This window comes from Octodon degus, unplaced genomic scaffold (assembly GCF_000260255.1).
Source record: "Octodon degus isolate 3935 unplaced genomic scaffold, OctDeg1.0 scaffold00058, whole genome shotgun sequence".
In the NCBI taxonomy this organism is placed as follows: Eukaryota; Metazoa; Chordata; class Mammalia; order Rodentia; family Octodontidae; genus Octodon; species Octodon degus.
The window spans coordinates 3,653,954-3,669,761 of record NW_004524634.1 but is presented as its reverse complement, the minus strand read 5'-3'; the positions used below and the strand labels follow the sequence as shown (position 1 = coordinate 3,669,761).

At 34.5% G+C, this 15,808-nt stretch overlaps 1 protein-coding gene across 2 annotated transcripts in view; it reads left to right on the top strand.

Moving 5' to 3' along the window:
- Exoc6b (exocyst complex component 6B) overlaps positions 1 to 15,808 on the top strand; it is a 650,136-nt gene that overhangs the window by 353,855 nt on the left and 280,473 nt on the right. For both annotated transcript variants that reach the window (XM_023718391.1, XM_004634081.3), the window contains 5 exons: positions 3,588 to 3,659; positions 4,343 to 4,440; positions 6,015 to 6,120; positions 6,982 to 7,091; positions 10,508 to 10,619. In XM_023718391.1, coding sequence (XP_023574159.1) covers positions 3,588 to 3,659; positions 4,343 to 4,440; positions 6,015 to 6,120; positions 6,982 to 7,091; positions 10,508 to 10,619 — 498 coding nt within the window. The remainder of the gene's footprint in view (positions 1 to 3,587; positions 3,660 to 4,342; positions 4,441 to 6,014; positions 6,121 to 6,981; positions 7,092 to 10,507; positions 10,620 to 15,808) is intronic.

The following is a 15,808-nucleotide window of genomic DNA, read 5'->3' as shown; positions in this document are numbered from 1 at the left end:
TTTTGTTTAGTTCCGTCATTTGAATATTATAGGTGTGTTAACTCAGCAAAAATATTCTAAAAGAGACCAGTAATCCATAATAGTATTGAGTCTTCCGCTTGTCATTTATATTTTTGGCCAGCTCAGCCCACCCTGAGGGTGGGGCTGGGGCAGCATGTGATGCCAGGGATCAAACCAAGGTCCCCTGCGCCTGCCTAAGCTTGCCTAAGAGGTGCTGTAGACCACTGAGCTATCTCACTGACCTGGCCCGCTAGCTGACTATTGACAGAAACCTTTATAAACTGCAAGGCAAAACAAACTTTTTCTTCTTTAACTCATGGGTGTCAGATATTTTACCCCAGCAATGAAATGTAACTAAGATAACTATTAACTGTAATTCACAGTAGTAGTAGTAGTTATATGACAGAACTTGTATAATTGTCTTAATAATGTAGGAAAGTAAGAAAACTCCATAAATTTATGGTGTAATCTCTCAGTAAATCAGAAACACATGAGAATTTCCTTTAACTCACAGTACTAAAACATTTTGCCATCCTCAAACATTTATAATTTTTATGATTTATCTATCATTTGTCTTACTTTTGTCTTATATTTGAAGACATATCCAGTATTGTAGGGGCAGGAAAATAAATAAATGAAAACCATACATCTATGAAAGAAAGCTATAATTTTTATAGTTGATATGATTTGATATATTGAAAATTCAAAGGAATTAATAGAAAGCATAGTTGATGACTTTGGCAAGTTTTCTTGGATACAAAATTATTTCATAAATTTTTTTTATAAACTTAGAATATAAGTTGAAGTATTAAGAAGAAAATTGTTGGGTAGTAAAAAATATCAGATTGTTAAAGTTGTAAGGATGCATCAGGTATGAGGAGGGTATGTTAGTCAGTTCTGTCTTTGATGAGCACAATATCCAAAATGTACAATTTAAAGGACGAGGGGATTAACTTACTATGGTTTCAGTCCCTAACTGGCTGGCTGCAAATTGGAGACATGGAAGGCATGCCAAAGCAGGGCTGCTTACTTCATGGTAGTCAGGAACTGAGTACAGGAAGAGTGTCAGAGTGAAAAGGCTGAGGGAACAAAGGAAGACACCAAAGCCCTCCTCCCTGACCCACCCAGTCTCCTCTGAAGTATGTTTCATCATTTCCTGGAGTAGATCCCACAGCCAGTGAAGTTGGAACTTCCCCCTGCCACACAGTAAGTGACAAGAGGCAAAGTGTTATATCTGAATTTCTGTATTTTAGTTTGAGGGCAAAGAAAGACATTTCCAAATGTGAGAATTAAAAATTGTCATCTTATCTTGAAAGATTTTTAATAGCATTCTACAGAGCATGAGAAAGAAATCCAAAACATAAGATAGGATCACATTAAATAAAATGGAAGCAAAAAGGATGTACCGTCCAATGATAAATCCACATAACTATTTCTTCTTTGTAATGTTTACTGGTATTAATGATCCCTACAAAAAAGACATCATCTTAAGGAAGACACCAGACTATTTTAAATAGTTGATAGAAATATAAAAGTTATTGACCATTATAAAATAATTAAAAGTAACTTAGCCAATTTTTAAAAAATAGGAAATTTTCAAAAGAACTGCATTTAAAAGTCTTAAAATTAGTAGGCTTGAATAGGACCAAATATGTAGATAATCCTAGGAAACATCAGAATGAGAAAGTTTTCTACTATGGTTTTTATAGAGTGTTATGGTTTGTGTCTAGTTGTTCCCCCACAGCCTCATGTAGTCATTGAGGTGGGCATCTAGAGTTTGTGATTAATTCATACTCCAATGCTGGGATTATGGGTGTGAGTGTTATACCCACCCTTGGGTGGATAGCATGAATGCAGTATAAGCGAGGGAGAGAGCCTTGCTCTCTGCCTCTGCTCCTTGCTTTTACTCTTGCTGTTTTGCTGTTTTTCACCACCATGAACTGCTGCCCTCTGCCACATGCCACTCTTGCCTTGAAGCCAACTGAAACCTCCACAAACTGAGCTAAAGAAACCTTTCCTTCCTTAATTCTGGGTGTCAGGTTATGCTTTAATGTGTTTTGTCTCCTTTTTTTCAATTGTTTGCACTTTTTCTCTTCTTAATTTCTTACAAATTTTTTTGTTCTGATTTTACATGCATATATCTGGTAATATGAACAACTGCTTGGAAGACAACACTATTACAACAAATATTGTGAAATTCATATTGTTAAGTGAAATTCTGTATCACTTGTAATTTTTTGTTTTAATTCTAATTTGTACTCTCTTTAAAAAATTCACTAATTGCTATGAAGAAAACAATATGCAATGTATTAATTATTATAACTGTCCTACTAACCTGTTTTGAGATGGTCTCATTGTTATTTCTTTCTCAATGAAATTAATAAAAGAAAAGTAGGATAATGTCTAGAAACTTCTGAAGAGTGCTTGCTTTAGCAGCACACATACTAAAATTAGAAGTCTCTGAAGATTATTTCACTAAAGAATAATAAATAGATCTGAAGGCAACTGAAAAAAAAATTAAAAAATAAAAAAAATTCACACACACACACACACACACACACACACACACACACACACACAATTCTGAATGTCAGGTATTTTGTCCAAGCAACAAGAGAAAAGTAACCAAGCCAAAGGTTATTAATAAATTATTACCACTTATTAAAAATGAAAAGAGGCAGAAATGACAATATACTGATTGGAAATAGAATTGAAGTTGATGATCTTCAGATGGGTGAACAAAGAAATATTTTGTATTGCCAGTGAGTATTAGCCCACCCAAATGATAACCTTTTCAAGGGACAATATACATAAAATAATAACTTTTGGTAGAAAGAGGAGAAGCTGATAAACCACATTAATTTCAAAAATTCCAACACATCTCTTTCAGGAATTGAGAGATCAAGTAGGGAACATGTAACAAAACTGTAACTGAGATAATTGTATTATCAAAATCAATGAATTTTTAAAATACTAGCATTTAAAAAAAAATCTTGACCACTAGAAACTGTCTTCCACATCAGTTTTCAGAACTGTTCACATGAAGTTGTACATGATCCTTGTTTGTAATTTCTATTTTCTCTGTATTTATATTTTCTCTTTGGCTAACAAGTTTTTCCAGGCTTCAGTCCACAGTTGGCTGGCTCTGCAGCCAGGCAGCATGGTGGGAAAAGGAAATAGCTCAAGGCTTGGGCAGCAGGAACAGTGGGAGGGAGATAATAGCTTCCGGGGCAGACTCCCAGTGACCCACATTCTCAAATCAGGCCTCCTTTCCAACATCACATTTATCAGGCCTATGTGATCTAAGCACCATGGATGAAGCTACTGGGGGACATGTATATATAAGCCACAACAGAGTTTAGATGGAAGTGATTTTCAAATTGCTAAGTGTTAAAAATGTAGATCATAGCCACTGACCTTTTCCACTCAGATCTTCTATGGTTGAACCTTTTGATGTTTTGTACCAGGAAAAGATGGGACTCTTTCTGTGGGAGTCTTGACAAGGCTGACCAATAAAAAATTTAACTACAAATTTACTTTTATTTTTTGTAATTAAGATAATTTTCTTCTTTTTTTATGTCCTTTAGTCTTACTGCTCTGATCCAAACCTTGTGTTAGATTTGAAGAATCTCATTGTGCTTTTTGCAGATACACTCCAGGTAGGCAAACTGACTGCATATGCTCATGTAGATTAGTATTTCATCAGCTCTGCATGCTTTTATTGTCCACATAAGTTTGGATAATTACCCTCTCCCCCTAGTTTTGCATCTTGTTATCTACAATATTTCCTGGCCTTCACCTTCACCCTTTATTTTCTCATAAAGGTTCTTTTTCCCCTTGTATCAAATGTGTTAATTGGATCTCTCACTATATTACTTTAAAAATATACTTTTATTTTATATATAGCACCTTATTGTTTCTGTAGTTTAACTATTACTTAAACAATTATGTTTGATTTGATCCTTGGATTATTTCCAGTGAGGTCACTTTAGATGTGGGTGAGATTGGTGGCATCATCACTCTTTACCTGCTCTGAAGGTCACTGTAGGCAGTAAGAGTTACAGTGGAGGCGGAGGGAGAATGTACCTGACAGTGTATTGAGAATATATATTTTTCTAATTTTTAGAAATCCCTTTTTTTTGACTGACTTAATCATTTTAACCCATATCTTTTAATTTTTGAGATTAAATCACTAGATATTGGGTGGAAGTGAAAGATTGTACCATCATCATTCTGTTTAAATTGTTGTCTAGAGAACAAAGTGACTTTCAGTGCCCGATCTCTCTTACTTGGCTTTAAAAAGTCAGCTTAGGAAATGAATCTGTTTTCTGATTTGTTTCAGGTATATGGTTTTCCTGTAAATCAGCTTTTTGACATGCTGTTAGAAGTCAGAGACCAGTATAGTGAAACTCTGCTGAAGAAGTGGGCAGGCATTTTCAGGTGAGGAATACGGTCATATGTGTGTATGTGCATATGCACCTGTATATGTCTGTATGTATAGTTTTTAAGATATAATAAACAAGAATGAGTTGTTTGTGTTTTTCTAGCTATTCCAGACTGTGATTCAGAGTTCACATGAATTGTGAACATCACTAATTATGTTTCTAAAATATCTAATCTCAGGGTATTAGCATCTACTGTGTTAAGATGTATGACTTAAGTTTTGACATTTTTGTTTCATTAGATAAATGTCAGATTCATGTTTTCATTTCATGTAGATCATCTTATGCTTTCTTTTTCTGTTTTTTTTTTTTTTTTTTTTTTTTTTTTTTTTTTAAATTTTCTGTGAGGATTAGAGGATTAGTATCAATTTTATATTTCAGGCTGGGCCTAAACTTGAGGTGCCTCCTCCCTTAATCACCCAGAGTGCTGGGATTACAAGCATATGCCACTAGACATGGCTGGAATTCTTTGAGTATTCATTTATATTATCCTTAATCTTTTGTATTTATACCCAAAGAATAGGTATAATTCAGTGTAATATTTGAAAAGTCTGTTATTTAAGTAATTTTTGTAACGTGTATAATGAAAGTCATTATTTTATATCTCTCAGTAATATATGCCTGTTGGAACTTTGCTTGGCACATACCCCATGTTACTTTCTTCTCTTTTTAAACCTTTATTTCCTTAAGTAATATTTTTGCCTATTACATGGTGCCTTCTCTTAATTAACTTATTTTAAACTTTAATAGTTTTAAGATCTTATTTGATTCATTTAGTCTTTGTCTTCACAGTTTATTAATGTGTTCTTGAGCATCATTCAGTCCAAATCATTTTAATATAAATATTTATATTTATAAAAACCAGATTTAGCTATTGGTGATAACTTTTTAGGGGAGGGTTAGCTCCATAAGAAGTTTGAAAGTCACTAACATGACATATATTTACAGTTTTAGGTTTCTTTTGGTATAGCTCCTTCAGTGGGTTTCTATTTTGATTTTGGTAGGATCATTTTTTACTTTTAGAGACCCCACAGTATAGTTAAGTAGGAAGCACCTTTAGATTACAAATATAAGTCTGATGAATACAGAATAGTAAATGAACATAGTTTGGGTTTTATTTCACCAGCCAATTTCCACAGTTAGCAAACAATAACTAGCATAAGATTTTTAAAAACATAATCAAATATATCTTAATAAAACGAATAGAAACAACCACTTTTTTCTTCTTTTCTAGAGCCCATATATATATATATATATATATTTTTTTTTTTTTTTAATTTATTTCTTACTTGCTGTAGCATTTGCTGTCCCATTTGTACATTTCATATATTGAAAGAGCAGATTTAAAATCCTGTTTCATTGTCTCAGGTCATAATTTTCTTTCTGTCTTCTTTCAAAGATGACCTTATCCAAAATCAAAGAGCTATATTAATGAAGAAATACAATAGCAAGGACTAGAAAGTGTTCCTTTGAAGTTTTAATACATGTAGTGCCATTATAGTTCATTAGAAAATCAGTTTATAAATAACTCAGATGTCTTTCCTTCCCCCTTCCATTATTATTTTTTAATAGAAACATACTTGATTCTGACAACTATAGTCCCATCCCAGTAACAAGTGAAGACACGTATAAAAAGGTGGTAGGACAATTCCCGTTCCAAGATACAGAGCTGGAAAAGGTAAGGAATATTTTAAGATAGATATGTATAGTTGTTTGAATGTCTTGCACTTTCAATAGATGACTTGCATTGAAACTTGTAACCTTCAACTCAGTGGATTAGAATTGAAAAGCACCTTCAAAGGACTCTTTTTTGGACTTACAAGAAGAGAATTTTCTGATATGGACATTAGTAAATGGTCTTAGGACCCTCTCACCTTTGTAAGATTTGAGGATTGTTGAGGTGTTTCACTTTGGATTGCATTTTCAAATGTATGCTTTTGTTACACTCTTAAAATTAAGAGTGTTTTCCAACAATATATGGTAAAATTTACCCTTCGAAGTGTGCAATTCTGTTTTACCAATACAATGATTCATTATATGCTATAATAATAATAATAATAATAATAATAATACAGAACAGTTCCATCATCCCTCCAGATTTCCTTATGGTTCCCCTTGCTCATCGACCACTCCCTGTTGAAGGCCTCTGAAAACCATCAGTTTGATCTGTATCTTTTTACCTTTCTCTCTCCAGAGTGCCATATAAAAGATCGTACAGTATGGAGATTGACTACTTTGACTAGTTTTTGAGATTCATGAAAGTTGTTGCATATATCAATAGTTCATTCTTTTTTCCTGTTGCTGAGTTTGTACCACAGTTTTTAAAATCTTGACACGTTGAAGAACATTTGGATTATTTTAAATTTGTGTTATTTTTATTGTTAAGCAATGAAAATGTTTTAGAGACATTTTCTTAAATTTGAAATTGTTTAGCAGGCAGCTTATAATGTGAAAGAATGTTGTCTATGCATTTTAAATAGTTTATAATTATAATAAATACATGATTGTGACTTACTTTCATTAATTCTTGCAATTACAGCAACCGTTCCCAAAAAAGTTTCCTTTCTCTGAGTTTGTGCCAAAAGTTTACAATGAAATTAAAGAATTTATCTACGCCTGTCTGAAGTTTTCAGAAGATCTTCATCTAAGGTATAACATGAAATAGTTGAAAACAGTGGAAAGGAAATAAATACTAAGATTGTGAGTCATTCTCTATAAGTAAACTTTTTGAAAAAAATTTTTTATTCTCTTCAGCTATGACTTTGAAAATCTGAGTTCTTCACTTCATGATACTGCTTAATTTTATTGTCATAATGAAAGGGAAATATGGCACTTTATTTCTTGTGTCTTGGGACAGGGTCTTGCTATGCAGTTCAGGCTGGCTTGGAGCTCACTTTGTAGCCTAGGCTGGTCTTGAAGTCGCACTCATCCTCCTGCCTCAGCCTCCTGAATGCTGGCATTACGGGCATGTTCCACCATGCCCGGGATATGGTGCCTTTTTAATAATTTGTAAACTTTATTTTACTTGCTTTTTTTCTTTACCATTTTCTATATAGATTTATATTTTAATACTTTTTATTCATAAAATTTCACTGGAAAATTATAGTATAACATATTAATTTTCACGTTTAACTGATGAAATTTTAAGGTGTGGAGAATGGCAGATAAAATGTTTTGGAAGCAGTTATTGCCTTGCTTCTGTCAGTGTTTCTGTATATTTTAGACTGCAATCTTCCTGCTTTGTTCATACATACATGGATTTATTTGACATCCATTATGGCTAACCTGTTACTTGTTAGGTGTTGCTTGGTAGTGAGGATATTAAGATTTTACAAATGTCTCTGTCTTCAAGAAGTACGTAATTGAACTGAAGAGCTAGAGAATTAAGGATATGTGCTGGATATATATGGGAGCAACAAAGGAACTGCCCCAAGCACAAATTGATGATATTTGCTAAAGACATCTTCATTTATGTCTAAATAAATCAATAAAAAATGACTGAATATAAAGTGTGATATGCCAGCAAAATTTGAAATTAATTTATATCATTGTTTGATAACTATTATTATTATGAAAAAATTGTACTTATACTATTAATTTGTTATTTTATTCTGAAAGTGAATTGAGTTTAATAGAAAGTCCCCCTTCCCCTTAAGTGCTAGGCATTGAACCTAGGACCTTACACATGCTGGGCAGGTGCTTTATCGCTGAGCCACATCCTCAGCAAAAACATTCTCTTGAGGATAGTATCTTTGAAAGTTACACACCAAAGCAACCTCCCTCCCTGATTTCTATGTAAACCCATAGTCTCCACTTCCCCACCCATTGACTAAGTAACCTCATGGTAGAGAATGTTCTTGGTGGTGTTATTAGGTATTTTAACTTACTGTGGGTAAATTATTAGGAATTCATTATAGAATGACTTTTTTGTACTTCTTTCTTGGTAGAAAGGTAATATAATAAAGTGATAATATGAGTGATATATTCAGATTTTTTTTCTTTCTTTCTTACTTACTCTCTTGGGGGATAAGGCTTATTTGGCTCACAGTTATAGAGGTTTTAGTCCATAGTTGCCTGGCTACAAGGCAGGGTGGCGAGGCATCATAAAGGAAAACCACTCCACACCAAGCAGGTGGATGAAAGCAAGCAAGGGACAACCACATCTCTTTCTAATAGCCCTCATTTTCATCCAGGCTTCTTAGGGCGGGTAGCACTCACACCCTTTATCCTAGTCCTCTTGAGCTAGCATTGTACCATGAATTAGTCCCAGTATCACACACTGTAGGTCCTTACACCTCTGAAAAAGCCCTACCTATGACCTCATGAGGCTTTGATAGGATGCTTAGACATAAGCTGTAACATTCTGCCCCTGCACCCACAGAGACCCATGTACATCCCTTTATTCAGAAGCAGTTAGTCCATTTCTAAGAGATGCCAAAGTACTTCCACTTTCAGCATTGTTGACAAGACCATTTTCTTGCCTGAATATTTTATTGTGCTTTTGCCTGAAAACAAGCAATAAAATGTTTCACATTTACAAATTAATTAGATATTCAATTCCAGGAGATTTTATAGCTGCCTTTTATTTTGTGGTTGACACCTAGTGACAGAGAGCACTTTGTTGATCATAGCTGTCTAAGGACAAAGGCTAACATTAGCACATGGGACAGTATTGTAAAAACAAAACTCTCAAATCGAGAGAATCACTGGATTGAGATTTTTATGAAGCATTCAGGGTAATTATTAATTTAAATGAAATTTTCTTTTTTTTCATTGGACAGAAGATGCTGAAAATCATTGCAAATAAAGAAAAAAATGTAATAACAGGAATTTTGAAGATGCAGAACTTTTTGTATGAAAATTTTTTCTAGCAGCATATGACATTGCTATGGTAATATACTGTTCTAGCATTTGCGTTTTAATGAAATAGAGTATACACACATTCACATAGATTTTTTTTTTCCACTTTGATGCTAGATTTTTGTAAAAGACTTTGAAAGGTATAGAGTATCACAAAGAGAAAAAATATTAGACTTTGAGCTCTACCATGAGATAGTTACACTGTTTGTATATGCAGTTTTTTTCTCTTTTGATTTTTTCTTCTATGTTAATACATGAACATTTTCAATTTTTTTTTTTGTTAAAGCAATTCATTGGTATGAGATACTTTCAGTTTCTAACAATGAAAAAGAAGAAAAGAAAAAACCCAAATAACTAAAAAATTAAAACTTTTCGGTGCTATTAGCTGAAGTGAGAGGGCAATTCAGTGTCCTGAACAGACAGGGGAAGAGAGAGGAGGAGGAGGAGAAGGAAGGAGAGGGGGAGGGGGAGGGGGAGAGGGAGGAGGGGGAAGAAGGGGAGGAGGGACAGGAGAAGTGGGAATAAACAAAGTGCCCAAGAGCTGTGGAGTAATTTCGTATAGTAGCCCCAAGAGAATTGGAAGATCAGGAAAGAAGAAATGTCTGAAGAGATAATAGCTGAGAATATGCTAAAAATAATGAAAGGTATCGACCAAGAGATTTAAGATTTTGAGAATCCCAATCCAGATAAATAATAAAAAGAAAAAACAACAAAAACATGTAAAGACATTGTATCAAACAGGTGGAAGGGAAAACTGAAGAGAAGGCATTCAAAGAACCATTATCTACAGACCAAATGATAGGAATTATAACAGACTTCTTGTCTGAAACTGTATAAACACGAGATCATGGAATGATCTAAAGTACTAAAAAAAATACAGAAATCCAGAGAGAACTCGATAGATAGGAAAATGATTTCCAAAAAATAAGGCAAAGTAAAGGCTGGAAAAATAGCTCAGCAGCAGAAGTGCCTGCCTGCCAAGGACAAGGTTCTGAATTTGATCCCTGGTACAAAAAAAGGGCAACGTTAAAAACTTCTTTTAGCCAAACAAAGATTGAGTTTGGTAGAATAGAATAATTCCTGTCACATATTAAATATTTGTTGCTGCTGCTACTACGATTTTATTATTAATGTTACGTTCAGCAATTTCATCCAGTTTGCAAAATAGTCTACCAGGTGTAACTGACTTGACATTTCTTTTTCAGCTCCACTGAAGTTGATGACATGATTCGTAAATCTACAAACCTGTTGCTTACTAGGACTCTGAGCAACTCTCTGCAGAATGTCATTAAAAGGAAGAACATTGGGCTTACTGAGGTAAGGCTGCTGTTAATGATGGTAGTCAAGCCTATATGTGAACAGATGTCCTTTGCTGTGGGTCTTATGTGTAAATTAATTATGACTTTTTCATGGCCTATCATGTTCTTTCTAAAATCTGTTTTTCTCTTATCACTTTTGAGAGATCCATTATTTTTTCTACAAAGTCAGTTTTTTCTCCCTTATACGTTGTCATATGATTAACTGGTCTCCGTTTTGGATTGAATTCATATAGCTTGGCATTAATCATATGAAAAGTTTATGATTTCAGAATATCTTCAACATCAAATTGATATCTGAATAAATGACAATTTATTTACCAAATAGAATACAAAATATATTTTGCCTACATCAATAATTAATGTTAACAATACTGTTACCTATAATCCCTGGCTAATGTTAGACTCATGGTTTGTTTCTCTGTTATCTCACGTGTACAAATGGTGAATTTCTGTCAGCATGTAATCTGCTTGGCAGTAAAACTGGGATTTGCGATGTGGAAACATGAGGAAAAAAACAGTAATTTATACAATCTGATAAAAGAAGATTTGAAATTGTACTTAATGTTGGAATAGTATCTTGGCAAACTGAAAAAATGGCCCACTGATGTGCAGTCCTAAAATTTACAAAGATCTGACATTTCTTTTCTTTTGAAAAACCCAAGGTTGTGTGGTAACCTCAGTCTATCACTCACAGAGATTATAGAACCAAATGTGAGAACTTAGAGGAATTTTTCCACAATGAAAAGGAAAGGCTGTTTGCCATCTGTTTTACCTATAGGAGTGATGTAGTTTTAATGTCAGTTGTTTTAGGACAAATTGACATTTAAAAATATATCCTGCTAAGAATTATGTAAAATTCAGCAAATGGCTAATGATACTGCCATATAGGTAAAGACAGCTGGATACCAGGTGAGCATCTACTTCTGATTTCATAGTATCATTTTCTTTTCTGCATTAACATTTAAAAATATTATAAGGTAGGACATTCACAGTTACTAAGTTCTGTTTATAACAAGCATTTTTAAAACTTCAAAGTTTTCCTAGGCACACAGATGGAGGACAGTCCTCTCAGTTGTACAGTTCTATCACTGAGAGAAAAACATTAGGCATTTCATTTATGTATTTGGAAATGGGGCCACTTTTTATAACTAGGAAGTGTATGAAGAAAGAAAGTGGGAGTGAATATTAGGAAACCCTCTGCTCTTATTAGAAGATACTGTTTTCCTTTTCTGAATCACAACTGAGACAGAAAGTTGCTTGTTATTTATTCATTCTGCTAAGGATGGAACTACTGGGCCTTTCAAATATGAAGCAAAGGCTCTATAATGGAGGTACAGCCCCAGCCCTCTCATACTTGATGTACTTTTATGCTGTTCAGTTTAGCAATCTATTACAAACTAAGCAGAAATATTTTGAACAAGAATCCTTGCAGGGATGTGGTATGATAGAAACAACTATTACTTCAGAAGGCTTTTGTATTTATTTAGTTGTGGCTATGACATTGCTTTACTGTGACAACTTGAGAGAAAGGCCAAATTTGTTGGGTGGAATATTTCTGACTTCCATATTCTTAACAAAGGCATCATACAAACACCGAAATAATAGGAATAATCAAGGGGAGTTTATCAGGGAACCATCACATAATAATTCATGGCATTCTTCCATTGCTATTCAAGTCCTTGGGTGTTTTTTCATAAATGTACTGTCTTCATCAGTATCTTTGCTTATGAATGAAGGGACATTCATACACATTAGGTTCTTTTGGCTATTAAGGTAGTACATACATGTATAGACACATACATACAAAATGTTTGTCTTTCTTTACCAACCAGAAAAATCTTTGAATAGCTATATTATTCACCTCTAGAAAGAGAAGACATTGTATCCTTTATAAGTGCCTAAAGTGAGTTCACATCTGGAAGCATCATCGTAATCGGTAACATTTGTGGAGCGGTTTATATTCTTCAAAGCCTATTCACAAATACCATTTCACTTAGTCCAGTAACATTTGAAGTGGCATGGCATGTGTTATTATTCCCATTTTATAGAATGCATAATTGAAGTTCAGGGAGATTGCCCAAGGTCATATAGCTACAAAAGTAGAAATGGGACTTAAGTCTAGGTTGTTTTTTTACAAATCTTTTCATTTATACTATATTGTACTGCCTTTCATATTGATTTAATTATTGCATCCTAACCAAGATAGAAATTTTGCAGAAGATCCATAATAACATGGAAATTATATGAGTTAGAAATGACTTTGTGTCAGAGAGCAGAAATCTATTCAAACAATGGGATTATTATAAGCATGCAGAACTCATAGAATCCTGTTTCAGGATGTCAGATAATTCTTAGAACTTAACTGTTTCCATAAACTAATGTCAGTCTCTCTATTTTTTGGAGGGAGGAATCACATGCTATCTTCTGTTTCTATTGATATGCTTTTCTGTTTGTTTCTTTGTATACAGGCTTTTTATTTTTTGGCTTTTTATTTTTCATGGTTTGCTTTTCCATGTTGAACAAATTCAACACCTATAGAAATAATACTGTAGACATTGCTCTTTCCAACTTTATGTGAATTTTCTAGTTTATTCAGTGAAAATAACTAATGTTTTTGGAGCTGCTTTGGTCAGCTTTACACAAAGAGCATTTGAAACTGTTGTGTTTTAACACAGACTGTCTTCCTCAGGTCTGTGGAGCGAACAAATGAGTTCTTTTTTAAGAATCTATATTCTTCTGCTGACTGAGTTCCAATATTAACCCCTTTTGAATAGCCACATTCTTGGGCAAATTACTTGGCTATTTTTTGGTAAATTGAGTACAATCATACCATGTATTGTAAGAATTAACTGAACATTCTGTATTCCAACAGTCTGGACCATAACAAATACATATTTTTTATTGTTATAAAAAGGACTGGGCAGGCAAACAATGTTCAATACAAAAATTGAAAGTGCAGGGGCCGGTGAGATAGCTCAGTGGACTAAAGCGTCTGCATGTCAAGCTTAGGCAAATGCCAGGACCAGGATTCAATCTCTGATCCCTCCTGTAGCGCCAGCCCTGCCGCAGGGCAGGCTAAGTCAGTCAACATCTGGGCGTAGTGTGCACACCTATAATCCCAGTGCTGGGGAGGCTGAAAGCAGGAGGATCAACATGAGTCCAATCTGTGTAGTGAAACAACCAAAATACAACAACCAAATACATTAAAAAAAATTTTGAAAGCGTAATTAAGAGAAATCAAAAGATTAGAATTAGATATCCAGTTGATATGAGATAAATTAGTATCACTCAGTGATATGGCATTAGGTATATGTTATACTTATTTATGTTATTATCTGTTTAGAATGTATTTACTATTTCTTTGGTGTAACATTTATCATCTTACTTTTAAAATGATGAAAGATAACAAATATGCATGACACTCAACTTTAAAGAAGCCCAATCACTAAGTAGTGTAAAATAAGCTTTAAAAGGGGATTTGAAATAAGCTTCAAAAGAACATTTAAAATTTAAAAGGTGTTAAGGGAGGAAAATAGAGAAATAGAAGAACAGGAGAAATTAGACGCCATGGTTGGGGACAATGGAAAATTACATGAACTTTGGGAAACTAGTGAAGAAGACAGTAGGAAAAGAGTAAAGGAAGAAATAAAAGTAAGAGCAAACAGAACCACAACAATAAAAACTGTAAATGGTGTTCACGCTCATAATAAAAAAATCTGTGAAATAAATCAGACCCACACTGGTAAACATCATATTGTCTCTCTATTGTAAGAACCTGAAAGAGTAAATAAATTCTGAAAGGTACAATAAAGACAGTGAAAGGGAGAGCAGCTAGGATGAGGGAAAGGTGAAAAGAAAGAAAGCAAGAAGAGGGAAAATGTATGTATGTACAAAGATATCTAGGATAATCGTACTGATGATTTATATTGGTTTATTGAAAGGAACAGTTAATGTTTTAATTTTTGACCAATTTTGCGTGCTTATATCTGGTAATATGAACAACTAATTTGAAGACAATATACAATATAACAACCATTGTTGAATTCTTATCATCTTGTTTTCTAAAATTCTGTATCATTTCTAATGTTTTAAAATTATTTTTTATTCTCTTTAATTTTTTTTAAAAAATCTACTCAAAAGAACAAATAAGACCCCCCCAAAAAAAGGGGGGGAGGGGGAGAAAATGTAAAGAGGGCAAAAAATACCACTTTAGGATATGTCGGCTAGGGAGATGGCTCAGTAGAATCAGTGCTTGCTTGGCAAGCACAAGGGCTTGGGTTCAATCCCTAGTTCCACCAAAAAAAAAAAAAAAAAAAAAAAAAAAAGTGACTAAAAAGGATATGTCTCTGCCATCGAAGATTGAGTGGGCAGACAAAGTCCAGATGTGTGGCTATTAATTCTGGCAAGCCAGTAGTAGGTTTATGCTTGAGTAGCGGACAGTCCCTGGAAATCTCCACTGTTAATTCCACAAAAGTTCAGGTTGATCTCTGGCTGTGAGGCTGGAACACGCTATGTTCAGCCTGCACTACTCTGTGTGCCTCATCTTTGCATACTGCCTACTCAGACTCAGTTCTGCCTCACCCTGATACTGGTAGCCTCTAGTTGGATCCAGCTTGCCACTTCTCTGAATTTTGAGCTCACTTGTCCCCTCTCCAGGATGACAACTGGCCCAGTCAGCATCTCCTGGGGAACGTGTGACTCCAAATAACTCACCAGGGCTGGGGAGATGGCTCAGTGGAATAAGTGCTTCCCTGGCAAGCGCAAGGGCCTGATTTGAATTCCTGGTTCTGCAAAAAAAAAAAAAAAAAAAAACCCAAAACAAACAAACAAACAAAAAACAAAAAAACCCCTCACCAGCCACCACTGTCCACCGTTCCATTTCACTGCTGCTTTTCTCCACAGTGGCTCTGGCACTATTATATTCCCAGTGCATCTGTAAATTTGAGCCACCCCTCCCTTGTAGCAAGTCAGAGCTCAGAGAGAAAGTACCTCTTGCCACCTTCTTGTTGAGTTTTTCTTCTTTGAACTGCCACTGGGCTTCAATGCTCACTTCAGATTTTTGCTGGATCCTGGGGACCTTCTTCCCTTGTCTTCCTCATACTACTACATTACAGTTTCTGGACACCAAATCCTGGAGAGGCTGTTTCTCTTCTCTTCAACACTCTGCCCTCCTTCTAATATAGACAC